Genomic DNA, 27,884 nt, shown 5'->3' with positions numbered 1-27,884 from the left:
ATAAAAAAAATTAAATATTTATTTTGAATAACAAGCTTAAGTTCAAGCTGCAATGTTGGCAATGTAGATTTTAAACACTGATCACAAAAGCGTGCACAAAAATGTATTTGAGAAAGAACAAAATAATGCTAGGAATTATACTAAACAGCTGCTGATTTTAAAGAAACAAAAAAGCCTGTAATCACTATACAAAATATAAAATGTATTAAACACTACCATCCACAGAACAGAGGTTTATTTTAGTTTGATTATATTTAAAAATTATTTGTGTAGTTATTTATATAGTGAATTGTAAATGAATATTATACAGTAACCTCCTTTTGGTCTGCAAAACCTTTGTTGCACTATAGCACATCCAATCACATTGCAAAAAAAAAAAAAAAATTATTTTTCCTTACTATCAATAAAGAAAACAATCATTGATAATGCAGTAAATATTGTCAGGTCTACAAATAACGAAATTAAAAATGACTCCTTCGACTCTGAAGCGCTTTCCATGCAAAGTCAGCACTTGCTCGTTTAAACAGAGTGCACTACCAAGCAATGTCCAGGGTCGTAGATGCTCTTGATAAGACTAAACCTTACAAAATAAAAATTAAAAATAAAAAAAAAATATCAAAGATTGAATGTAATCATGCAACCCTCTTACTACTGGGTATACCCCCGTGTCACTTATCAATTTATTGCCTTTCTGGAATATCACTCAAGGCATCCAAATTAGACTTATGATAAATATACATATAATGAAAGGACACAAACTGCTATTCGACACTACTACTGGTAATGTCTGTGCTACGTGAAAGCACCTTTAAAAAGAGCCTATGCGGCAAGAGATAAGTGTCTAAAGATTCAAAATGAATCAACAGTATTGGATAACAATATAATTCTCAACTCAGAAGCTGCCTCAAGATTAGGTGCATCTTCAGTTAATGTAACAGGAAAAAAAGGCAATGGATTTTATTTTATTAATTGTATCCACTCATAAACTGACCTAAGGCCACCAGATGTGCAGACACAACAAGTTTTCTTTTCTTTTTACAGTTCTTGAAATTGTAGGGTGATAAAGGAATAGATCTATTTAAAAACAAACAGCTATTTCATCTCTATTAAGAGGTGGCACCGGGCGTCGGGTTCACATTCTGAGTGGCCACCTGTGGTGCGACTTCAATGATCCGTGGTTTGTCTATAATTCTGGCCGTGCGGTTGCCCTTCTCTACAATGCCGATAATCCACGCTTGGTGACCTTCGCCATATTTTGGAGACTTGATCTCGGCACAGAACCGTGCTGCCTGTTCTCGTGGTAAACAGATGAGGAGGCCTCCTGCAAAGAGAAAAAGCAGAGCATTAAAATGTCCGATCACAAGGCATTTCAACTTTGATCTGCCAAACCCCTGTTTGGACAAGCGCTTGGTGACTTCAGTGAATTCTGCTGAACTCCAAGGATTCCTAGAGAAGACATGGTGGAAGTCTGAGCTCTCGCTTTCCGGAAAGAAGTTTGTGCCTGAACTCTGTGTTTAGTGGGTATGTAAATCAAGCCAAACACAAAAAGATGTTGGCAAAAGGACATCACACCAACGCCAACAAATGACATACTGGAACAACACAGCATTGTGAACTTCCAACAGGGGACTGCAAAGTGCCTCTGCACAGAACATTTTGGATAAAGGTCATATGCAGAGACCGATAACCACACACTGGCAGCAGCTGATTCTGCAAGTAATCCCATTGCCTGCAATGAAATGATTCATCAAAGCGGGGACTATTAACCAGAGAACGCAAGAGGCAGAAAATTAAACATTAGCTTGATCAAGTGCTCCCTGTGACAGTCCTTTTGACCTCTTTGTTGGGGAATTTTGTAACCTTTTTTAGCCTTTCCCATAAGATTTTTTTCTCAGAGACAACTGAAAAATATTTAATTTCATAATGAATGCTTTTCAGAGTCAGCACAATAACTAGTTAGCAAGTTTGCCACTCCGTTATTAAACCTACGAACACTTCCATTATAAGAATCCCAAAGCACTGAAAAAGGTGGCTCGGCAAGTGAGTTACTAGAATGAGTTTCATTGTCAGCTCTAGCACAAAATTCCAGGGCGCTCTGACCAAATCATGACATGTTTTGGTGCTAGCTTTTGTTACTAGAGCATTCAGCTTTTCTATATCCTTTACCTTTTGTACACTTACGCTACGCTGCAAATGTGTGAAGCACTGTGCCACAGAGCAGCAGTCACCTGCAGATGCCTGACTACCCCTCAAAGCATCGCACGCTCCGTGCAGTCTGCGCTGCTCACATCTGTACGCTGCGCTGTATTCTGACATGTAGCAGCCTCTTGTAAGGGATGTTAAAGCATCATCTCCCATTGGAAAAGGTCTGGAGGACACAGGCAGGAGAGCGTACTCACGCAGACAGGAATCTGGGCACAGGCTGAGGCTCGCTTACTCTCTAAGAGGTATTTGACCCAAAGCCTTCTCGTCCGGGCGAAGGGCATCAGCCAGCAGCACAAGTGATACTGCCAGCTTGGAGCCAAGCCCAGGGGCAAAGGGCCGCCTGGTGAGCTGGCCACCCTGGGCTCCGTGCCACCTCCTCCTCCACCACCCCTGGACAGCTTCTTAGCACCTTGGGCACCTTTATGTTTAATTTTCCAAGCTAACAGCCCCCTCGGTGGTGACTAAAGACACTTCTAATTTAAGACTGTGAGGAAGAAGCAGCTACTGAACATGAGGAATTACTTATAAGGACATGTGGAAGTGTGCGAGTTATTTTTAGGCTCTATATGAAGCAAGTGAGTGTGCCATCCAGAAAAATGCCTACCTTTCTCAGGCACTGGGGAACACAACATCCAGGTACTTCCATCAAAAACAACAAAAAAACCCTGAAGCTTGAAAGACGATGTTTAAGCTACTCCAGATGTAACAGACAAATCAACTGCAAAGGAATTACGTGCCATTCCCATGCAAGGCTCTAAATCAAACTGAGGATAAACTTACATCATGGTGCAAGCGAGTCAGGGAAGAGGTTTACAAGTGGTAGTGCAGAGAACATGCTAACTAGCCGGAAGGGAGAAGTAGGAGTATGGTGAAAAAGGAAATAAGAAAGAGCACAAGAACAATCTTCAATCAGTTACCGTTTCCCCACATATTCACTTTTCGCAATTTTGTATGCATACCCTGTTAACATTCTTTGGCAAGATGAGAAAACTGTAAAAAATCCATTTGCAATCCAAAAAAATCACTTCCCACCTGCTGGCTGCATCCCACAGTTTTCTCAATAACCCTTAATAAAGGCTCTGGGCTACTCTCAATCAGTAGTAGGGTTCCTGTCTGCAGGGACAGTAATAATTTCTCTGGTAGACTGACCAGTCTCTTTAACCCTCGGGGTAAGTCCTTAAGGTTTTCCACCGTGTATTCTCGTCTAGTCCGTTCTATGTTACCGGCGTTCTCAGCTGCTCTGGTTTTTGTCCCATGGACAACTACAAGCAGTCTTCACCTCTGCAAGGTCACAGCCCCCAGGAGCTGGAGTTGCTGCGACGTGCCCATGGCAAATGAAGCAGTAGTGCCGTTCTGCAGCAAGGCACGCAGCATTCCACGGAGTACCAAGTTTCTGAGGTCTGCGTTGCCTCCAGACAAAGCAAATGAACTGCAGACTGAACAGACAAATGGCCGTGGCAGTTTGAGAGTTTCCTGCGTGCTTCTTTTGGGCGTTGAAGGGATGTAGATACCTGGTGGTTGTCCTAGTGTGCCTTTTTAAAAATGTCTTTTTTTTTTTTATAAGAGGTTTTGAATATTGCTGGTTTTAATGGTTGTATTGCAAGCAGGGAAGAGGACGTAGAAAACTTCAAAAGCAGACTGGACAAAGCTTTGCAATTAAGAGCAGAGACACAAACAGCTTGTGAATCCAAACCGAGTGTCCTTGCTCCTGCTCATGGCTTTCTCCCACAACGACTACCAAAAGCATGAGATCATCAGCCTTGCCGCTTGTCAGGCACTAACACAGCCCACCCATCTACCTATGTCCACAAAATCTGCAGAAACACTGCATTGCTGACATATCTCTGCCACACTAAAAAAGATGGTTGACACCAGTCAATAGCTTCAAAAGTTACTCAAAGAGGACTGCATGAATAGCCCATACAGAGTAACTCTGTAACTTCCTTCTGCAAACAGCCAGTCTAACAAACGGAATTAAGTTTTTTGAAAATAACTGCCTGATTGCAACTTTAACCTTTACCAAAGAGTTACCTAAAAGGAGTGTAAAATCATGTAAAACTGCAATATTAAGAAAATACAGCATAAGCAAGAGTGCCTGGAGGATGGAAGAGATGACATAATAGATCTTTCCAACACTGACTTTTGCCAACAGGTGCCCAGTGAATGTGCACTGGAAAAAAACACAACAGGCTTAAAATCCATTCAAATCGTTTTCCAGTAAATTTCTCACTGCCTGCCCACTCTGCAGAAAAACATCTGTTCACAGATGAAGAAGCTACAGACAGAGCATTTCTGGAAGTTAAGACAACAGAGAAAGAGCCTATCGGTATTACGGCACGAACAGTCCTGAGCAGCCCGGCAAAAGACACCCTTGCTACTGGATACACAGGCGCAGCAAGACAGACGCTTGCCTTCACCTAAATCAGCCCCAGGACGTCAAGTGCGCAGACAGCCTGGGTCTGAATGCTAACCAGCTGTCCCAGCACACCATGCCCCAGCTAGGACACACTGCTGCAATGTGGCACGCTGTCGGTGTAAGCCTGAAGCCTGTGGGAAGGCCGTTATATAGCTTCCAGACCCGAGCTACTGTGCCCACGTGGCTCCACGTGGATCCTTCCAATATTTGGCAGACGCTGCCCTGTAACAAATCCCCACAGCCGCCTCTAATGCGAGAAATGCAATGCTGATGAAATCAAATATACGTGTTTTGAGGCACCCAAAGTTCACAAACAACCAGATACGTCTTGCTGGTTTTTCCATCATCATCTATGTTGAAATGTAAGCCATTCAGCGTTTCAAAGACACCTCTCAGTCCCAAAAGGTTCTGAAGTCGACTGTTTCCCACTTCCAAGTGCCCTCACAGCAGTGCGTACATCCGCACCATCTCATACTCCTTTGGTGAAAAGCCAGAACTGGATATCCCCAGGGTGCGGGATGCGCAGCTCTGAAGACACCAGCACCAACGGTTTGCAGCTAAACCATTCCCACGCCCACTGCTATACAAACCTCTGCCACAGCCACTCACCTGAAGCAGCACCCTGCACACACAGCTCTGTGTCCACACTACTTTTTGGACTCTGCAACTGATAAGTAGAGTGCTAGCAGCACTTGTTATGTGGGCTCCTGGGTAGTAAGCATCTGTCTGGTGCTACCAAACTGCCACCAGGTATTTCTGGTCTCTGCTGACACTGGATTTGAACTCTCGAAAGGGTTCATGTCCCATATCCTATTACACATCATCTGAGCCATACAGTCTCCCTAGGACAGAAAGTCTGTTTAAACACAGATGGCTGAGGAACAATTCAGCAGATCACGGTAACTTGTGTATTCACTAGGGGAAAAGTTTATGGCTCTCACTGTGATGCTTCTTTCCAGATCTTCGGACTGTTTTGCTTCAAGGGGCCCACTCTGCTGTGAACTGCAGAGAACTTGGATAATACTTTTGGAGAGCAGGAAGAGGGTGGAGAAATGAGATAAGAGAAAGAGACAGATTTGTTGCTACATTTCCCAAAGAGAAAGAAAAGTCAGATTAAGGAAGAAAACCAAAATGGAACAGGGCAGAAGATTCAAGGGGAAAAATATATAAGTATAGATGCTTCAGCAGCAGACTTTGATCGTGCTAGTCAGCAAAGTGGCCTACACTTAATAGCAAGGCAACTTTCAAACATCAGAAGTTCTTATCACCTGATGACTGTTCAAATGTTTATCTGGAATGCACTTGGTGTCTGTAACTTGTATTTGCAAGTGGCAACTTTATCAAATACAGAACTCAAGTAATGAATGGGTCAGAGATTATTTTTTTTTTTTTCCTGCTAGTCACAGTCCTTTAAAGCCAGATTTCATAATCGTAAGGGAGAAAAATCTATATTCTTGGAAGTCTGTATGCTGTGGACAGAGAAGGCCTTAGTCGCCAAGACTGGGCCATTCAGCACTGAACTTCACACATATTCATAATGAGAAACAAAACACCACTCATTTGACTGGCAAACCTACTGAAGGTTGCTTTACCTTTGAGAAAACTGTGTCAGCTGTGCTGGGATTTTCAGATATTCACTGTTCTGGAGTTAACAGCTAAGGGAAAAATAGGTTTCAAGAGAATTCAGAGTCATCACTAACTTCTAAGTGCAAGACATTCTACATACAGTAAGGGTTTCTATAATACTGTTTCATAAGGAACTAGAAGGCACTAAGAATAGGATAGTGGTTTGGAATTAGGCTGAAGAAGTTAATTGTGAACAGTTGTGTGGCTAATGCTCATTAGCTCAGCTATACGCCAAGCCAACTGTGATTCTGAATGCAAAGCACATGATTTGTACATTTGAAATGTTATTAAATTCTAAAGTGGAAGTGCAGGGAAGGAAGAGGTTAGCACAACTGTCACCTACCTGAAGTCTCCGGACAAGTCCCGTGCATGAGGCCAAACATATTGCCACAAGCCTTACTGACTGCAGCCATCTTAGCAAGAACAGGAAGGTTATGAATAACAAAGGACACCTCATTTCGCTGCTGCTTGGCAAGGTTTTGTGCATGCCCCAGGATTCCAAATCCTGTGATGTCTGTAGCTGCGTGTGCATTGAAAGTGTGCATGAGTCCAGCAGCTACGAGAAGGAGGGAAAAAAAAAACAAAACAGAAAAAAAAATGATCAGGAAAAGCAACACTTCAACAATACTGTGCACAGTTTGAATGAAGTTGCATACATTCAATTTGAATCAGGTTGGGTTACTGTTTAAATTATTTAGAAAAAAAACCCATGCTTGAAGGGAACTGGAATTCACCAATCCTGCATGTAACCCTTAAAAAATTCAACTTATATTTGAGGTATTAAATCATGCTGAAAATCCAGCACCAAGGTTATATTTATGAGCATGCTCTATTAGACATGTGCTACTAATTTATATTAGCAGTCTAAGAAACATGGGTTTGCTCCAGATTCAAACTTCCCAAACTCGAGGGCCAGAGAGGTTCTGAGCTCAGCTTTGCTTCATTAAGGGCAAAGGAGAAAACTGGCTGAGTTTTCTTGCATCTCCTTCCCTGCAGCTCTGTAAAATGATCACATCAGAACTTAAACTTGCAAGTGTCCAGAACTTAAGAGCTTAAGCACAAAGCCTGCAGGTTGTGGGGGCAGGGACCCAGCCTCGCCACCTACACATTCATGAAATTCTTGGGCATTTGCAACTCCAGAGCCCTGGGTGGGAGAAGGCACCTCTGCATGCAGGACAATAGCTCCAGTTAAGAATATTTAAGTGTTATTAAAGGTGCCTAGAGCGAGCGGAGAAAAACAAAACCAAGAATGCTTTGCCCTTCTTTGGTCCTTCCCAATACATGAGCAGGACCTGAATCCTTTTCCATAGGACAATCCCGGTCATTTATTTTTCCTGGAAGACTTTGTGAAAGAATGAAAAAGCAGTGGGATGACATAAAAAATACCAAATGAAAACTGAATAAATGGAAGAAGAGAAATTTAACTATCCCTGTTCCTTCAGTTGAGAAGGAAACACCTAATTCAATTCTCTGCTCCCCCAAAGGAAACACCTAATTCAATTCTCTGCTCCCCCAGATATACTTTGAACAAAGAAGGGAAATTCTGGATTAAAATTTGTAGGGTAAAACCAGAACCTTCCCTCTACCAAAATTAAAAGAAAAAACCCAAACAGCCCAACAACCCACAAAACCAGGAAAAAAAAACCCAGGAATGAAAATGTGCTACACATTCCACACTTTGGGAAGCACACAACATGACAAAATTAAAACCCAAAAACTTAAATTGAAGCATGCAGAAGTTAAGAGCTTTTCCTTTTTTTATTCTGAGTTTTTTTTAACCTTATTAGTCAGGCCCTTACAAGTTCTCTAGGCACAGAAGATCAGGAATAAATCCAATATATTTCCCTTTACACTAACTGGGATGTTACTCGCAGCACTCACATGAGTCATAATCATCTCCAGCAGCATTTGTGTTTTTGCTGTATAATTAAAAGAGGGCGTTTGATTTTAATTTGCTTGCTTCACAAACACTGAAGAGCAGAAAGATGGAGCAGAAGGAAGGGATAAAGTGGCTGTGTCACATTTCCCCACAGCAGTGAAATGAAATTGAGTATGGAATCGGAAAAACCCACAACCTTCCCTTCACCCCCCCAGAACGCACATCTCTTACCTGTTCGGTTCAGTCGTGCCATATTCATCATTGCTTCCTGGTATGCTAGTTCTACATCTTCTTGCGTTACCACTAGTTTGATTTTATTCCACTTTTCTGGCTAATGGATGAAATAAAGATGAATCTTTTAGATTTTCAGCTGTGTATTTTAAAGCACACCCATACCACTTTAAAAAAATCCTGCCTCCAAAATGTACTTATTTTTTTTTTTAAACTCAGTTAAAGAGGGGCAAAAGCTTCAACAGTCAGAGGTGTGCCTTACTCTGCTGTACCTAAGTGAAGTTCATTTAAAGATCTAACAGGCACCAAGCACCTCAAATCTTGGTTTCAGTAGCAGAGTGGAATAACCTACCCTAGGGCAACTCCTTCAAGGCAACTCTCAGGCTTGAACTCCTCAGGCAAATGAAAAGAATTTTGTTGCTGGATGTTGAGATTTATAGTCTCTGGCTTCTTTGATTTTTAAGAGAAAATTCTTGATTTCACATCTGGACACTGTGATCAAGAAAGGCCACTGATATCCACAAGTCGGAGGAACATATGCTAAGGCAGGATGTAATCACTCCAGTGAGCTAGGATTAAGGCAGTTTCATAAGATTCCTTTACAGTTTAATATCAGCATCTCCTTCCACCCATCCTCCAGTGTCTTATGATAGAATCACAGAGTCATTAAGGTTGGAAAAGACCTCTCAGATCGTCAAGTCCAACCACCAACCCAACACCACCATGCCTGCTAAACCATGTCCCCAAGTGCCACATCTACACGTTTTCTGAACACCTCCAGGGATGGGGACTCCACCACTTCTCTGGGCAGCCTGGTCCAGTGCCTGACCACTCTTTCAGTAAAGAAATTTTTCCTAATATCCAATCTGAACCTCTCCTGATGCAACTTGAGGCCATTGCCTCTCGTCCTATCACCAGTTACCTGGGAGAAGAGACCAACACCTGCCTCACTACAACCTCCTTTCAGGTAGTTGTAGAGAGCAATAAGGTCCCCCCTCAGCCTCCTCTTCTCCAGACTAAACAGCCCCAGCACCCTCAGCCGCTCCTCACATCTCCATCACATGCTAAGCAATGCTTTTCATCCCAAAAGTCTCAGAAAAATTTAGGAAATGGTACCTGTATAAAGAGTAATTGTTTCATTCAAAGCTGAAGTAATTCCAGACCCAGAATGAACCAAAGCAACTATTTAGCTGTTAAGAGCAACACTACAAACTGGGTTTTCTTTTTTTTTTTTTAATGGAAATAAAATTACACAGAATTGAAAATAAACAAAAATAGGATTTTTGAAGCCACAATGCCTACACTGCCATTTCACAGAATAAGTGCATAGAACAAACTTCTTACTAAACCAATGGTGCAAAAACTACTAAGAATTGGTATATGATGCTGCACTGGGGAAGGATCTTGTCAAAGAAGCTCCTACCCCCAACAAAGGAGCGCTGACTTCGAGGGGTGTAAGAGAGAATCCAGAAACAGCAAGAGGGGGAAAAAGACTAGTCAGCCAAAACAAATAATTTGTTAAAGAGCAAGGAAGTGTAGCAGTAAGATTAGAGCTTCTGAAATTAGGTTGAACTGGGTCTGAACAATTAAATAAGAAAAGCATTTTTAGTTAAATAAATCAGAGACCAAGTAAAAAAAATAAAATGAGGCTATTACAGAGATGACAGAATAATGATGATTCTTACTCCAGGTATGACTGAAAGACCTGAGCAGAGTCAGTCCACCTTATTTTTTTTGAAAAACACAGTTCTGAGGCTGATCATGGGTTGGAAACTGGTCAGCTGATGGGAATGGAAATCACAAATGAGGTGGAAGCAGAACTCAAGGCTGAGGCTAGAAGAGCCACAAACACAGGTAAGATTATTAGATGCAAATTCCTCTCCACTACAGCAATCAGATACTGTGGTCAGTAAACAGGAAACAAAGGCAGAAAAGTTCACAAAAATGCCCAAACAACTTTTAAAAGCAAGATTAGCTTTCCCAGTGGGAAGGGTCTGTAGACAACAGCAAGGGCTAGAAAACCCTTTCGGCAGGGGCACATACAACAACCCCTTTCATGCTTTGCAGCTGAAAGCAGACAAGGCAAAGCAATGCCAGCTCTCAGCTGTGGACCTGCCTGATCGATTGACACCATCAGCCAGGCAGCCGAAGCTGCAGCAAACAGCTCCATCATCCTGGCACACCCCGGACCCGGTCCCCTGCTCCCCGCAGACCCTTTTGGTCTCTTCCTTCGCACCCCACGGCCACTGCTGCCAGCAAAGCAGCTGGGCCTCAGCTGCAATGATGCTGGCAGCAGCCAAGCAAGGAGGACAAATTTTGTCTCCATTTGGATATTCCTTTCACTCCTCACCAGGAACTCATTTGCTACTGCTCTGTTTAAACACCTCAGCTTCAAGGGGTTTTTTGTTGGTTTCTTTGTTTATTTATTTTACAGGCACATATCTCTACAGTTTTCCTTTCTTGCCTGTGCATAAACTTGCTGTACGATGTACCTTCTCCCGTATACTTTCCAACATAAAGTCAAATTCCCTACCAAAATTTGATTTATGGGTGGATTTGTGATGGATAATTCTAGTTTCACTTTTCCTACTCTTTCACAAAACAAAGCTAAAGAAAAGGCAGCACAGCTACTCAGAATTTTTCCTACCACAATCAAAGATATATTCTATTTACATGTAACAGGAGGATTAATTTCCTTGTTGTCCTAATTTTTCAGACCAGAAAGTGTTTCTGGTTGACAGTCAAGGAAATTAGAAGTACTTGAAATATGTGGAAATTCAGAATATCCTTAATTTGCAAGTCTGTTTGTCAGTACAATAATAGATATGTTAAGAAATGAGATTACGACCAGAAAACATACTATAAAATTGGTGTCTTGTTGTTTCACTTCATTTTCATATCAAGATTATCTGAGGCCCTGATCCTTATATCTGGTTGGAAAACGCAGGATTCTGCAGAGGTCAGAATTGCTAGGCCAGACCCTATGAAGAAGGAGAAAAATATTTTTTTCCCTGTTGCTCACACTTCAGGCTCCAATGAAGGTTTAAGCTGGTTCTCTCCCACTTTTGCTAACACAGGCTTTGGAATTAGAATTCATCTGACAATGAAGTGGCCAACAGCCAAGACAAAGCAGATTCCAGCTCCCTCTGCCAGTCTATTGGCTCAGCAGTCCCAAAAGTAGAAAAGATGCGTCTTTTTAAAGTGTAAACTGAGCAGTTATAATTCCGAAGACAAGTACTGGGAGCCAGACAATATAAACAGATGCCAATTTTGCCATCACTTTTCAGTTCAGTAGTTACATTTTTGCCTGAAGTAACAGATGGAAGTACGTCTACATGCATAATGCTGCTAGAAATATTCTTATTGAATGCACAGGGTAATACATGTGAAACGTAGATATATCTCTACGCACACAAGCAGAAAGCCCACAAACACAGACAGCAATCTTGGCCTAATTGCCATCAATAAGCTTTTGCCAATTACTTTAGCAGGTGGAGTAGGGCATAATCTTACCCAGGGTGCTAGTCTGTTGTTCTGTTAGTAAACAATTTTGTTTATTACAGCAATGCCTGAGAACTAACTAAGAATTAGAAGCAATTAAGATGGGCTCACGAAGCACAAAATAGTAAACTGTCTCAATTCCAAGAGAGTTTTGCACATAAGCAGGTAAGGCCAACACACCAAGGAGGAAGGAGGAGAGAGGGGTGGTAGATCATTCCCAACTGAGCCCTCAGCGCAGTTATTACACTGCTGAGCTTTGCCATTTTGAGGTTTTGAGGAATGAGGAAGGTCACCTTTAAGTCACACCCCTTCACAGTGTACTCACAATATCTAGCCACTGGTGGACAGCTACAGCCACTTGTGTTCCCAAGGGTTTAGTTAATACAAGCACATCTCCTGGCACTGCATTGTCTGGCCTGAAAACAAAGAATTCATATATTAATTACATGGTGAGATTCACACACGTTATTAGGAACAAGTGCTGATAATTACATTTTCACAGACCCATGTATCTTGTTGCACAGTTACACTGACTAATTGCAGAATTACCCTTTGGGACTCATTGCCATGGGATATTGTTGAGCAAAAAGCTGCATACTTATTTAAAAGTGCTAATCCCTCTTTCTTGGAATATAACAGTGCTTGCAGTCAGACACACACAAAATTACAACTTTTCTTTCAATTTACTGGAGACATAAGACAGGATAGGGAGAAAAAAATTGACCTTTGTTACTCAGGGCATAAGATAACCACCACTAGGATCACGAACAAATGCATTTGTATAGTGTAACATGCCACAATGGGACATTCGAAATCAGCTGTTAAATGGACAGAATGCTGTAAACACAGCACTTGTGTAGCTCTCTACAGCCATTAGTAGGATAACTGGGAGATGGTTTACAATGTATATATAAATACGACAGAAATTTGTGTCCCAAAACAGCCTTCAATACCTTTAAAGTTTAGAAGCTTAACTCCTGTCAAAAGGAGTATAGGATTAAAAGATACTGTGGGGTGGGGAGAAGTAAAAGGACATCCTGTTTAAAAAAGCAAGTATGTACAGAAGAAATGTGGCATCTGTTGAGTGCTAAGGACAAATGCAAGCAGGAGCAGGTACTGTTTTATTCATCAGGAGACAGATCACAAGATCACAACATGGTATTTAAAGGATTTTTTACTTTATCCCTTCAGACCAGTGCCTTTGATTGTTTAGCGATTTAACTTACATTATAAATTCATTAGGCTGACACACTGTCGTGGCCACTCCTCCTAAAACAATCCAGGGATTTAACACTGTTTGGCCACCAGTAACAGATGTTCCTGCCTCTTCTGCTGCATCTTTGAAACCCTGGATAATTAGAGGCATCACTTTGTCTCTTTCCTAGAGATCAAAACAGAAGTCAGAGTTCCATACACAGCAGTGCTAGTCATTTCAAGACTGGTCCAGGGCTTTTAACCATTCAAGCCAAAATGCCCTCACGGCAAATAGTTCACGACAGAAAAGCCAGCCTTAGGAAGAGGTCAGCCTCCTGAAAATCGCATCTTATCCCACAGAGCTATGGTTTTACAGCCCTTTGTAAAAAAGCTGAAGAGACATTCTTCAAAAGGTCACATAAAAGTAAAGAAATCAGAGTTCTGGAAACTCAGAACAACTATCCTGCTGTTGTAATCAATACAGCAAACAGCAGTGCAGTGCAACAAGGCAAAGTTAAATCAAGATTCATTTGGCCTCCACTAACCTGCAAAGTTTCAACTTACTTCCTTCTAAGAATAAACATCCTTTTTTGCTAGAACAAAACAAACATACATACTGGCCACTTCAAAAAAACTAAAAAAAAGAAAAGCCATCTATTTTAGTTTCCTCTGCTTCAGAGACATGTTGCAAAGCTGGCATAAGCAAACCAGAAGTATCTATCCAGATCGATACATGAATTGGTAATCAAATGCTGCCTTGGAGCAATATTGCCCTAAACTGACAGAAGCAGGGAACCCCATTTTGATGGAGATGAAGGAATTGGCAGCAGATTACTATGCCACAGAAAACTGAACTTTTAGCAACTGACCTCAGGATGTTTATGAGGCAAGACCCATACTACAAACTGAGACATTCAATAAAACCATCCCTTCTTTCCAAGGGTTAAAACTCTGAGGAAAAAATACACTAAAGGTAAATATATTCTACACATGTTTAGCTGTTTGGGTCTTCCTTCAAAAGCAAGTACCAAAAATCTTACCCTATCTGTCATTTTATTGCTGATTCCAAGGAGCATCAACATGTTGTCGCATTCTGTGACCCCCATGGCATAAAGGTCACTTAGGACATTGGCACATGCTATCCGTCCCTGAAAAAGAAAGACAGACAGGAAAAAAAAACATCTTCAGGACTGTTTGTGAATGCTCAAACACCTGCCACGAACAAAACTTCAAGCATTAGTTTGTGCTTTGAGACAGCTGCTTACTCCACAAGCTCCTGCAATAACAAATCCAGCCAAAGACGTAGTATGGTCCATTTTGTGCAACATGCTCATCTAGGAGTGCAGGTATTTGCTCCCTTTACAGGTAAGGAGACAATTCATCCCAGCTGTCTTGGTCAACATACTCTCTCACTGACTACATAGGAATCCCACACCGAGTTTAGACTGGATGCCTAATTTTAGAGGCTGAAGTTAAGCCTAGCTTTGATAACAAGCTCAGTTTACTTAATCTGATATGTTCCTATTAACCTTATGCCAGCACAAAACCATACACACTGATGAAACTGACCATGATATGCAATTCACAACTGCTAGGAAGCTAACCCATAAAGCATGTGTTGCTGTACCTTTTCTGCTTTGGAATGCACAGGAGACAGTGACCTTGATGAGAGGGCTGTTTGTTCCTCTGCACTACCCTGAAGGCCACATCTACACTCCTGAGTTTTTAGGAGAGGACACAGTTGTGCTGCCGGCACACAGCCACACTGAGGTGCTTCTTCTGTCCGGACATCAATAAGCAGCTGTCTGCAGAAGACAGTGCGTGCCAGGGATTACAGGGCTCGGGGCTCCCAGAAGCTGGCCTTGTCACCGCACGGCTGCTGAGGGGACGTATATGTCCCCCGCCGCTTGTTTGGCAAGGGAAATGTGCCTACTCTGTCACTTGTTAAATGACAAGATAAGGCTGAATTTTGCTGCAGTGCATACATTTTAATTGACTTTTGTGTGTGTGAACATCTCCATTAACAAAAATTTGACTAAGAGACCTAGTCTTCTGTTGCAGATTTGTCTAAGAAGTCTTGAAGCTGACAGGACTGAGAAGGGATCACTTGGGCCTCATAAGCTTAGCTACTCTAATTTTGCTGAATTAATGGATCTGAGGGAGGGTTTGTTGGGATGTGGACCCAGGCACAGAAGAGACATCGAGTTTCCCAATGAAGACGCAGAACTTTGATGCAGTATGTGCCCTAAGGGACAGCAAGATAATTTTAAAATACAGGACAAATTCTGTTGTGTTACTCTGGAAGACTCCATGCATTTTATTAAAATTGTTTCAGGTCTACAGCTGCAGAACTGTAACCAACATCTGGTTTTATGATTTTAAACCTGTGCTTTTCATAAAGTTCAGAGGCAAAACCACCATGACAAAAACAACAACATGCTTATTTGACACTATTTGGACTACAGAAAGATGCTTTAGCTGCAGGACAAATTTCGAGGGAAAGAAGAAAAAAAGAATCTAAACACTTTTCCACTATCTCTAAAACCTTACAGTCTGATCACACATCCAGGATCTCTGCAAAAATTACTATTTTTCAGGCAGTTACCTTACTTGCTGATGACATGAAGTAACACCTCCAAATCACAATTAAACATAATCCAGGTTTTCATAAATTCAAGAGCTTCCAGTAGCATCAGGGGAATCCCTTATATTTGGAACTGGAATATGTTTTAATCATTTAAATCTTAAACTATTAAGAGAAGAGTGAGCTGTGTACTGTATGGTTTGATGGATATTGGCTGTTAAATTTCTAGCTGTTTAAAAACACTAAAGCCTGCCATTTTCCTTTTCTGGAAGGGGGCTATTAAACCATTCTCCACTATCTTCAGTATTTACCAAACAAACTGCTGGTTTATGCCCTCTTAGGAATGACAGATAAGTCTTTAAAACCACACTGACAACAGCTCTCTATTCTAGTAGTCCAAGGTCAGTCTAACACCACTTTGCCAACTGCCAAAACCCCTATGGAAACAAATTCAGGGAGTGCAAGTCTCAACTCTGAAGTAGCAAGGGAACAGTACACGGCTCGCAAACACCGATAAACACGACAGGATTCACAAACAGGGGTCAGTCTAGCTGGGTCCCACACGCTATCCGACTGCTTGCTTAGTCCCCCTGAAACACAAGTCTCTGTGCGATACTAAGAACTATTTATCAGGGCAAAGGACAGAGTATCAGATACCTGTTCCCAGTCTTGAGCGAAGGTTCTTCTTAAAAGGGCACAAGAAACATCCCTGGAGAGGAGGGGGAAGGAAGTCCACTCTCAAACCAGCCAGTTTCCTGCTCCTGTACTCAAAAAGGTGTCTCCCCAGTGCCACAACAGAGGCCAGTACCAGTCTTGTTACCAGTGGCTTGATACTTATTATCAAACCTATTTTCAACTGCTTGTAGCTTTTCCAGTATCAAACCATTTAAACTGAGAAGCCCTACGACGGATATAGGTTTTACAGGTGTACATCCTAGGGATACTTCAGACAACATGTCAGCCAGAAAAGGAAGGTTACAGAAAGCATACCCCTCCCCCCCGATGAGCAAGAATGGTGACCTCCTATCAACAGACAAGGAGAAGGCTGAGGTACTCTGCAACTTTTTTGCTTCAGTCTTCCCTGGCAACCTCTCTCCTTGCCCCTCCCCAGTTGATGGACCACAAGATGGGGAACAGGGGGGCAAAGCCCCTCCCACAGTAAAGGGAAGATCAGGTTTGGGACCACCTGAGGAACCTGAACATACATAAGTCTATGGGAGCTGACGAGGTGCATCCCAGAGTCCTGAGGAAACTGGCTGATGTCATTGCCAAGCCACTCTCCATGATATCTGAAAGGTCATGGCAGTCAGGGGAAGTCCCTGGTGACTGGAAGAACGGAAACATGGTGCCCATTTTTAAAAAGGGTAGGAAGGAGGACCCTGGGAACTACTGACCTGTCAGCCCCACCTCTGTCCCTGGGAAGATCATGGAGCAGGTCTTCCTAGAAGCTATGCTAAGGCACATGGACAACAAGGAGGTGATTCGAGACAGCCAGCATGGCTGCACCAAGGGCAAGTCCTGTCTGACCAACCTAGTGGCCTTCTGTGATGGAGTCACTACATCAGTGGACAAGGGAAGAGCTACAGACATCATCTATCTGGACTTCTGTAAACCCTTCTGACACAGTCCCTCACAACATCCTTCTCTCTAAATTGGTGAGACACAGATTTGAAGGGTGGACTGTTCGGTGGCTAAGGAATTGGTTGGATGGTCGCAGCCAGAGGGTAGTGGTCCAAATGGACACTGGTGACAAGAGGTGTCCCTCAGGGGTCCGTACTGGGACCAGTGCTGTTTAACATTTTCATACATGACACAGAGGGGTCAAGTGCACTCTCAGCAAGTCTGCAGCTGTTTAACATTCTCATCAATGACTTAAGACAGCAAGAGCGAGTGCACCCTCAGCAAGTTTGCAGATGACACAGGCTGAGTGGTGGAGTTGACACACCAGAAGGACGGGATGCCATCCAGAGGGACCTGGACAAGCTTGAGAAATGGGCCTGTGTGGACCTCATGAGGTGCAACAAGGACAAATGCAAGTTCCTACACCTGAGTCGGGGCAACCCCTGCTATCAATACAGGCTGGGGGATAAAGGGATTGAGAGCAGCCCTGCTGAGAAGGACTTGGGGGTATGGGTGGATGAAAAGCTGGACATGAGCCACCAATGTGCGCTTGCAGCCCAGAAGGCCAACTGTACCCTGGGATGCATTCCCAGCAGCGTGGGCAGCAGGGCGAGGGAGGGGATTCTGCCCCTCTGCTCCACTCTGGTGAGACCCCCCCGGGAGTCCTGTGTCCAGCTCTGGAGCCCCCAGCACAGGACAGACATGGAGCTGTTGGAGCAGGGCCAGAGGAGGCCACAAAAACGATCCGAGGGGCTGGAACCCCTCTCCTAGGAGGAAACACTGAGAGAGTTGGGGCTGTTCAGCCTGGAGAAGGGAAGGCTGCGGGGAGACCTTACAGCAGCCTGCCAGTACCTGAAGGGGCCTATGGGAAAGATGGGGGAAATACTGTCAGCAGGGCTTGCCGCGATAGGACGAGGAGTAATGGCTTTAAACTAAGGGAGGGTAGATTTATACTAGATAAAAGGAAGAAATTTTTTACGATAAGGGTGGTGAAACACTGGAACAGATTGCCTAGAGAAGCAGTGGAGACCCCATCCCTGGAAACATTCAAGGCCAGGTTGGACAGGGCTCTGAGCAACCTGGTCTAGTTGAAGATACCCCTGCTCACTGCAGGGTTCTGGGCTAGATGATCTCTAAAGGTCTCTTGCAACCCAAAGCATTCATGATTCTGTGAACACGGACTGAGTGTTTTCAAGAACAAAGCCAAAGAGCAGGGGAAAGAGAAGCAGAAGGAAGAGGTTTTTTGCATATAACTGCAGAACATGGTTTTAAAATAGGCAGGGACAGAGTGAGGGAAAGCTGTTTTATAAAGCAAAAATTTGAAGTTCAGCTGAGTCCATGTGCAGTTTTGCCCTTCTCAGCTGTTTTCTAATCCCTTCTATCACAGCACCCAGCTTGGACTCCCTTTGCACTTCATTTCTGCCTTTGCCTCCTTGCTTCCTCTCACTCCGGCTAGGAAGAGAGATCCGGTAAGGAGCAGCAGGTAGACACTGTGCACAGAGAAAGGGAACACCTGCCCAAAACCAGACTAGAATTGGCTAGGTAAGGAGACAGAGCAGAAGAGGAAGAAGCAGCATGTGGACTGCATGTGAGTGGTAACAAGAACTGATTGGTAACAACAGGCTTGGGTCAGGGGGCACCTAGACTAAAAACAAGGAAAGACGCAGTTGGAGAAACAGGGCAGCAGCAGCAGCCTGTCTTGAACAGAGTTGTCCAGAGCACACTGCTTTATACAACCTGGACACAAACTCAAAATTCCCAAGTCTCACCATTCCTCTGCTACTAACAACCACCCATAAACACCCTGCCAAATTGTATTTGGCTGTCCTCCAACTGGTGTCGGTCCACACCAGAAAATGGCAATCCCTATCGCCCCCGAGTACTCCAGCCGCCAAGCGAGAGAGGTCCGAGTAGAGGATCCAGCAGCTCCAAGCCTGCTGCATCATCGCGGCAGGTATCATCAAGAAGGCTTGTGACAGAATTCCTGTTCTCAGTTAGCTTTCAAGAAGAATCACATACCTGTAAACAGATTAGGAAGTGGCAAGCCACCACACTGAAATGAATATTGTCGAGAATGAAAAGCAAAGGACTTGAGTTAGAAAACACCAAAGTTACAGCTGCTGGTGCATGTGGCTCACAGTATAGACTCTAACTTATGATAGAACCACTCAAACTGGACTAAGGCCAAATTTACATTCCACTCCTACCACACTGGCCTAAAGCTCATCTGGGCACAGGCTCACCTATCCACTCCTGCAGCACCTCAAACCCTTTGCATCTCCAAGCAAAACAACCCTCCTCCTTCACCACAGACTTCTCACACTGTGCCTCACAAGTTTTTGCTACAAGGCGAGAGAAAAGAGAGTTTCTCAGCTGATTAAGTTGAACACAGCTCTCCACCGACACAGATTTTTTTTTTTTTTTAATTATTTTTTTTTATCCTGGCGCCTGACAAGTTCCCACATGATGTTAAAACAAGCCACTTGAATCAAATTTCTCAGGAGAGCTCAACAAGTCCATACTCTGGAGGCCAGGCTGAGATCTTGGTGGCTCAATCTACAGAAAGAGAGCACTTCTGGAACAGAAATCAAAGGAGCTATGCTTGCATATATCACAACATCTGGTCCAGCATGTTAAAAAAAAAAAAAAAACAAAACCACAAAAAGAGTCGGTCCCAATCTCAAACTGCATGTCCAAAACCTACCTGACAGGTCTCACAGAACAAACAATGAACCAACAACAGCAAATCAAGCATGCAATCATATAAACAGCCATAAAAGCATGGCTTAAAGCAAAGTGGTCACATCCAAATCACAGGAAACTTGAATTTTGGCATTTCTTAACTTCCATTTAACAAACACCGCCTGTAGAATTCCTTACAGCCTAAGTGCTTTTTTAAAGTTCATTTGTTTCCCCGTGACCTGCTGTTCAAGTCAGTATGGATCACCGCCACACAGAACACCACAGAGGAATCTCTACTGAGATGGACTAAATGAAACAGGGACACAGAAGGAACCGAAGTCAAAGTGCACGCAACTTCCAACAAGTCATTTCAACTTATCCATCTGCAAACGGAGGTAGAACGATGGGAAAATCGGTGTTCACAAAGCACTCTGAAGTTGCCAGGTGCTACTGCCAACTGCTGTCATTTAGACATTTCCAGTTCTAACATGTTACCTGGTTATTTCAGAACCTCAAAAAAGGCCAAGTACAATGCAGTTCTGCTCGTAAGCGGAGTTTACCGACTGCTGCTTCACAGATGGCTCTTTTTCCCCCTTTTGGGCTTTTCAAGCCAAATTCCACAGAACAAAAGATGAAGGGAAATCTGAATTTAAGGTGGCAGTTCTCCCAACTTTCACCTATAGAAAGCAGCACTACAGCATTCCTGGCTGATGTGGAAAAGATTATAGGATGAAACTATGCCTTTCCCTCTTCACATGTATTTAGGAAAGACTCTGAATGCAGTTAACCAAACAATTAGCGCTGCACATCTAGAAGAAGTGGTCAAAACTGCCATCAGATTGGTAAGTGAGAAGCACAAATCAAATCAGCAATACAGTTAACAAGTAAGTTTAGCCAACTTACCATCATATAAGGATCATCCACAATAGGATAAATATAATCTGTCGTCTGGACCAACGACAAACCTCCATGTCTTAATGGAATAACACAAGTGTCCATCCCAATTCCTGCAAAAACAGAAATCCATCAGTGAGGTGACTAACTTTGCCCTTAATTATCTGTTGCTTTTAACAAGAGAACTTATAAAACACGTCTGTGAAACACAACTCAATACTGCCTAAACAGACATGGCAAATTCCTTCCTTAGAGAAAACATGTAGCACAAATATGAGGAAAAGCAAGCAAAGAATGAAAACGTCTGACTGGAACAGAAGTGTAAACGGCTGAAAGCAAGAACTAAACTACAATGTTCCTATGGGTTTTTTTGCAGCATAATAATAGTACATTAAGAACATCCGTGCTTGTATGTATGTACATTTACAGTTAAGAGGAACTACGTAAATTTGGTATTGTCAAAAGCAAATAGGTTTTCCCGTCACTCTGAACTCAACAAAAACACGGTGACAGTTTTAAAAGGACATCGCCTCTCATAAAGGGCATTTCCTCACTTCAGGAGGAACAAACAGAACGCCACAAGTCACAGCCAAGGCCTGTGGTGAATAATGATTCACTTGCTTGGAGCTTCTGCAACTATGTCAACCTCAGCTTACTTCTGTAAGGCTGAAAGGCGGCAAGATAACCTGCTAGACAGGGAAACTCCTTTGAGAAAACCACAACACCAAGAGCAGCCTTTTCCATGATGGTGGATATTTCAAACAGAATAAGCGATCTTAAAACCTCCAGGCATTCGCTGCGAGGCCAGAGCCTGCACTAAAGCGGCAGGTGACAAATCACAACATGCCAGCTGAGCAGCCCTCCCTGCCAATGTCCTCCTGCCTTTGCTGTCGCACGAAAAGGGTTCGTTCGCCCAAGGTGGGGTCAGCCAGCCTCACATGCAGAGCCCAGATAGTTCTTTACTTCATGTCTGTGCAGAGATGGGTGCTAGGTGGTAATTCCATCAAGCCAGCACACGGCAAACATTTATACACTTTGAGCGACAGCTATCAGTACTTATACAGTTATGCTTAATCACCCTCTTTCTCATTGGTCCTTACATGTCTCGTCTTGATTTAAAGGTAAAGTACATTTTAAATGTACTGAGCATGCTCAGTGAGTAGGGGTCTTCAAACGGGAGGGGGTGTTGTGTGGTTTTCACATTATAATGGGCTAAGTTCATCTAAAGGACACCATTTGGTCAATTTTTTAGTATCTCTGAGCACCTGATCAGGGGAGGATTCCTTGTTCCCAGTTCAAGGTCCTGTTTCTTCCTTTATCTCTTTGTTTCACTGGGTTTTGTTATCTTTTTGCATAATTGAATTGCGCAGCTGTGCCTATTATCCTTCCGCAAAGCCTTGTTTTGTAAAGTATTTCTTTTGTTTTGGTTTTAACCTTTCAGCACCTAGTGGCTGGGCTGGCAGCAGGCTGCCTAGAATTACTCCGTGTGCCTCACAAGGCAAGGGTCTTCAAGCAATCAGTTTTCCAAGAGTAGACGCCACACTAACTTTTCCCCATGTATTAATGAAACACACTACCTAGCAAGAGCTACCAGCCAGTATTTGGCAGTGTCCTGCACAGGGACAGAGTGAGCTGCTGTCATCTGCGGTCCTACTGAGAGCAGAAGGTCTGCCAGGCGACAGGTATATAGGTGGAGAGGATCTTGCCTCTCCTGCCTATGGAAGCAGCAGATCTTGCCTCAGAAAAGACAGTATACTGGCAGACGCTCATGAACAGTAATTTAGGGTTGCTCATCCTCCTCAGAAGCTACCAAGCCACTATGCATGATGCCCGGTATCTCCAGGGAAGTGCATATAAGCAGTTACAGCAAAGCAGCTCACGCAGAGGAGCTGTTTTGCCCTCAGTTCACCTATTCATGTCATAATGCTTCGAGACTGATTTCGCTTGTGTGGTTTTCCACAGCTTCAGTGGAAGTGCTGCTTGACATACAGGCCAAGGGGCCAGGACGGTCATTCTGAGGCTGTTCCACCAAAAAATACCTGAGTAAGTGAATCGGTTCAGAGAGCTGACTGCAAACAGTGATTTCACGGTCCGTAACAGCTCTGAGAATTAATATCAAACCTGCAGTTTCTTACTCACGGATATACTCAGCCATATTTAAGATTGCTCTGGATAACACCACTTGCTGAACTAAAAAGGAGTGAGGCTGAACCTGCTATCGGCAATTTCCTTCTTGACTGCATCTCAAAAGCACGGTGGGTATGCACAGGCTGTAGTGCTACCTGTCTATCACTTTTAAGCACAAGGCATCAGAGGCAAGTAACACCTAACTTACTCACAGACACATTTGTTAAAGGGATACTCACCATAAAAGCATATTTTTAAGAGACCTCAACTCTCCACCTTCTATTACTAACAGATTTCCTGTTACATAATATCATACCTACATATTGATGGCATTAGTCTATTTTTCCTACCTTTTCAGATAGCTGGAGAAGAAAAATATATTAGCAGTTCCATTACTGTTTAGAGCCTGTAAGTTTATGAGGGAAAAAACAAACAAACAAACAAAACCCAACAGCTAGATAATTTAATCTAAACCAAACTATTACTGATTTTAGAAATTTTCCAAATTGAAATGCCGTTGTGAATAACTTAATTTAGAAAAAAAAATAGCAATTTGGGGATAAAAGAAGCTGGAAGTGTCCTTCATTAGGGAATATTAAATTATAGTGCCACCCCAGCTCCCCATACAATTGCTGCTTAGATATTCCATACAAAGATCGCCATTGTTTAAGCAAGAAAACAGGCTCCTTACTAATCTCTCACTGAATTCAATCTCTACCAGAATAATAGGTTGCAACCTGTTAGCCTGCTAATAGACAATTAGCAAAGTTAAATAATTTTAAATAAGGTTATTGGACACTAAATTGATAATTAAATAACTCCAGAATAAATGCTACTTTGATATTCCTAAACTGAGGGGGGGAAAAAAAAAAGTCATTCTGCACTGCAAAGTAGAGACTGAATTTCCAGGGCTGAGTAAATAGACAAACAGAATTAAAAGTGTCATTAAACACATTATCTACATTAATTTATCTGTATCAATATTAGGTACAGTAGCTGGCATCAAAATACCTCCGTTCGCCCTGTTCCCCATGTAGGTGGCTTGTGCAGGTTGTTTTCCCTTACTGCTTGCATCATTGTACAAATATCAAAGAGAAAGTGAAGCTGGCAAGAGCACAGAGGTCTTGGAAAGACAGCCTTTCCCAGGCAGCTTCTACAGGTGAGCAAAAAGGTCAGAGTGGGGAACAACGCAAGGACTGAAAGGAAAAATGACAACTGTAAAACAATCCGCTCCCAGTCAGCTGCAGCGAGAAAGTTTTTTCTCGCTCACTTTCTCTGGCCCAGGAAAAGAGGGGAGGGGAGGGAGAGGGGAACTTCACCTGCAAGTCATCTAATTGCGTAAAATTCATTGCATAAATTTCCAAAGGCAACACATTTATATAAAAGTGCAGAAATTAACTGATATGACTTCAGTTTGCAAAGCATCTACTGGGGAAAGGGAGGAGGAGACTAATTCCTACGCATGTGCCTACCACGGTGGACATTCCTGACCGTTTTTTCTTTGTAGTTGAGCGCACTGCAGGGTGTTAAATAATTAAAATATTATTCTTGTATCCCAGATGCCAACAAATGACAATGCGAGATTCACTCTTCAGATTTCTGGATGCTGTGCATGCATTATACAACACACAATTTTCAAACTGATTAAACAAACCGCAAACGAGATCGCGTCACTAAGCAGACCAAACAGCAGGACCACAGGTGTCTAGAGGAGCAACTACTTACCCAACCGGGGCATAACTGCCCCCAGGAACTGTTCATCTTCCTGAAAATGGTTTTCTTGTAGAGATTCGAGCAGTTTCTGTAAGACATCCTGCGGCACTTTGCAGCCTGTGCCTTTCAGTTCAGTGAATCGGGTCAGACGGAAACTCCCGTCCAGTTCGTAACTTTCTGGGTTAAATGATTCCCGAACAGACATGGTTCTCTCACACAGACTGCTGGCCTTTCCCACCCCAGAGCAACAGTATCAGTTTCTCTGCTGAGCAGTCTAATTGAAAAAAAAAAAATAAAATTGGGAACGTTAGAAATTCCTAGGACCTACAAGACAACAGTTTTTCCACATGGAGCAAGTTAAAAAGAAAGACAACGATGCCATCGTTCGCTTGTCAAGACAGGTGGGCGCATCTCACACAACTCGTTTCTTCAAGACTGCAAAGGAATGACTCCTCCTCTTACCTTCCAACATTTAAAACTGTAACTATGCCAAGCAAATCGGAGAACCAATTTCTTTTCCAGATACGCTGCTTAAGTTTTTCATTAAAAACAGAACGTAACACACTTACCGACCTCATTTAACACAGAGGTAATGAAAGAAATAATAGTTCCCAGAGCACTGGGGCCAATCTGCAGAAGGCAACCCAGGCCCTGATCCTGCAACACGCTCAGCGGAGACATCTGTTTGTACTCAGCTCAGTGCGGGGTCATAATTTTAGCCATTAACATATTAATCTCAAAAATAAGATCCTTTTCAAATAATGGCTCTGCTTCAGTTCTGATGTAAGAAGCTGAAACTCCATAATACACCTGTTCTCCTTGGGGGAACACGCAAGCCTGGTGTTCTGTCAGCACAGGTAACAGAAGAACAAAGAGGCCATATTTAATCAGACTGGTTTACCTACAAAGATGCCAGTTTACCTTTTAGTACGGTCACAGACATAAAAACGTTGAAAAGAAGAGTTTCTTGCCTCTCGAGCCCTTTTTTAGTCAACTAACGATACTGAGAATAAAGAGAATTGTCCATTAAAATGGTAATGTAAAAAGACACTGATGCAACTCATTTAATAAAATTGTTAACAATGCATGTCTAATTTTAGAACGTTTTTCCACTCTGACTCACATACACCACACTCCAAAACCAGTACGAGGCCTAACCGAGACACTGACTTCTAAACAGGAACGGCTGTGATAAAATGTAATTCATCTTTCTCAGAGCAGAAGTTTTCAGGAATTACTAAAAAAGACCTGTCTGTGGTAGTTTCTTAGAAAGCAAGGATCCTGCCTAACAACAAGTAGAACGGAGTTGGCAGAATCGCTGACAAAACCTGATACTGATGGTCACGCCACCACACCGTTAAGCTGAAAAGGAAAAACGTGAATGCAAAGTGACTGGCATTCGTGAAGTTCGACAGCACTAAATGTAAGAAAGAAGTAAATCTACAGACTGTGGAACTGATCTCCCCTATGCAGCACTTATTAATGAGCACGTCCATTCCATAAACCTTTTAAGTCTACTAATTTACTGAATATACTTCGCAGGAATTGAAGTTTTAAGCTCCCTGAGAAATTCTGCCATGGAGCCCAGCTCTCCTTCACAGCACTTTCCCTCCTTCTCTGGGAGGCGTGGCACTTATTTAAAACAAATCTTCCAAAGCCAAGGCTCGGGCAGTAATCCAAACTCCAGTTACAAGAACGTGTCTTGGATGAGCAATGAATTCAGCTCATAGCTGTTGTCTTCCAGTGCAAGACACTAAGCACTTGCAATCAAAAAAAAAACAGATAGTGTCTGGAAAACAACCTGTCAACAGAATGGGAGACAAAAGCTCTTCAAGGAACGGGATTTTTTTTTTTCCCCCCCTTTCATTCTTTTTTAACACTTTGTTCTAATTAATTCCAGAAATTTATAAAAAGCAGCTTGCCCCACAAGGGGAACGTTTTCCTCCATCTCCTCAGTAATTGCAATATGCCCAGCACCCCCTGCCTCCTCGCGCAGGGAAGGGCCCAGAGGCCGCAGCCCACCAGCAGCTCCTTCGGGACGGCGAAGACAGCACCGAATTATTCGAACACGAGTACCGAAACGAACACGGAGATTTTATTGAACGGAAAACATCCACGGTGCGAGACGGCTGTAACTTTATAACGCAGACCTGAACAAAGCTGCGTGCAACTCTGTATCTCGCAGACTGCCCAGGGGAGCAACCTTCCCCGCAAGGCCAAGTTCCTGTGAGGGCCGGCGGTCCGTGAAGGCGCGCGACGGGAGCGTTAAGCACCCCCCCCCCCCCCCCCCGCAAAGTAGAAGCAAACACCTCGTAACCCAGATGTTTCTTACTTTAAAATAAATATTAAAAGCGGAAGCTTAACCCTTGCCTGCCTGCAGGGCGGCGAGAGGAGCGCGCAGGGGCCAGCGGGAGGCCGGCGGGTGCCCACCGCAGACCCCCGCGCAGCCACCGCCCGGGCGGGCAACGGCAACGAGGCCGCTGAGGCGCGGCGCGCGGGCATGGCCGCGGGACACCTTAAACCCGCGAGGGCCTCGGCTGAGGGCTTTGTGCACGCGGCGGCGGCGGGCAGAGCACCCGCGCGCGCCGCGACCGCCGTTCCCTGCACCGCGCCGCGAGGCGAGCGACTCCCACCCCGCGCCCACACCCACGCGCGTCCCGGGCGCACGTGCGCGCAGGTAAGACGTCAGCCGGGGCGGGGTTAACCCCTTGCTGGCGGGGGACGGGTCGTGCGGGCGGAGGCGGCACGAGCCGCCGGCCCCAGGGCGGGCGCGCGCGCGGGGCGGCCGGCGGAGCGTTGGGCGCGCGCCGCCGCCGCCGCTCCGTGAGGGGGAGGGGGGAAAGGGAAAAAAAAAAAATGTCGGCGGGCGAAAAATTTAACCCGTCCGGCGCCGGCGCCGGGTTTCTTTAAAGCGGCCGCGGCGGCGCACAGCCGCCCCCCCCACTTCTCTTCCCCCGCCCGTTCCCCGGGGCCGGGCTGAGGGACGGCGGCGGGGCCCGGGGCCAGGCGGGCAGCCCGCGCCCCGGCGGTGCCGCGCCGCCCCCCCCGGCGCCCGGCCCGCCGTACCGGCGGAGGCGAATTCCCCTTTAAATCTCCCCGCCTTGCACCCCCACCCCTCCCTCTCTCCCTCCCTCCTCAGGTCTCCCTCTTACCGGCTCGCCTCCTCGCCCTCCGCCTCCTCCCGCGAACGGGACTCCCAGCCCAGTCCCACA

At 44.0% G+C, this 27,884-nt stretch overlaps 1 protein-coding gene across 2 annotated transcripts; it reads right to left on the bottom strand.

Annotated features, from left to right (window-relative positions):
- Window positions 1–20: 20 nt before the first annotated feature.
- SEPHS1 (selenophosphate synthetase 1) lies at window positions 21–27,884 on the bottom strand. 2 transcript variants are annotated; one of them, XM_075428909.1, is made up of 9 exons: window positions 27,825–27,884; window positions 24,685–24,946; window positions 20,842–20,945; window positions 14,093–14,200; window positions 13,085–13,239; window positions 12,184–12,274; window positions 8,358–8,457; window positions 6,591–6,803; window positions 21–1,321 (listed from the first exon to the last, which is right to left on the bottom strand). In XM_075428909.1, exons 2-9 carry the CDS (start codon window positions 24,875–24,877, stop codon window positions 1,107–1,109), a joined length of 1,179 nt encoding a protein of 392 aa, XP_075285024.1. In that variant the 5' UTR covers window positions 24,878–24,946; window positions 27,825–27,884; the 3' UTR covers window positions 21–1,106. The 2 variants fall into 2 exon arrangements, with proteins under 2 accessions (XP_075285024.1, XP_075285025.1); XM_075428910.1 differs by lacking the exon at window positions 27,825–27,884 and adding an exon at window positions 27,005–27,157.

The sequence above is a fragment of the Opisthocomus hoazin genome, chromosome 8, assembly GCF_030867145.1.
Source record: "Opisthocomus hoazin isolate bOpiHoa1 chromosome 8, bOpiHoa1.hap1, whole genome shotgun sequence".
In the NCBI taxonomy this organism is placed as follows: Eukaryota; Metazoa; Chordata; class Aves; order Opisthocomiformes; family Opisthocomidae; genus Opisthocomus; species Opisthocomus hoazin.
The sequence above is the reverse complement of the archived record's forward strand: the minus strand, read 5'-3'. Positions and strand labels throughout refer to the sequence as shown.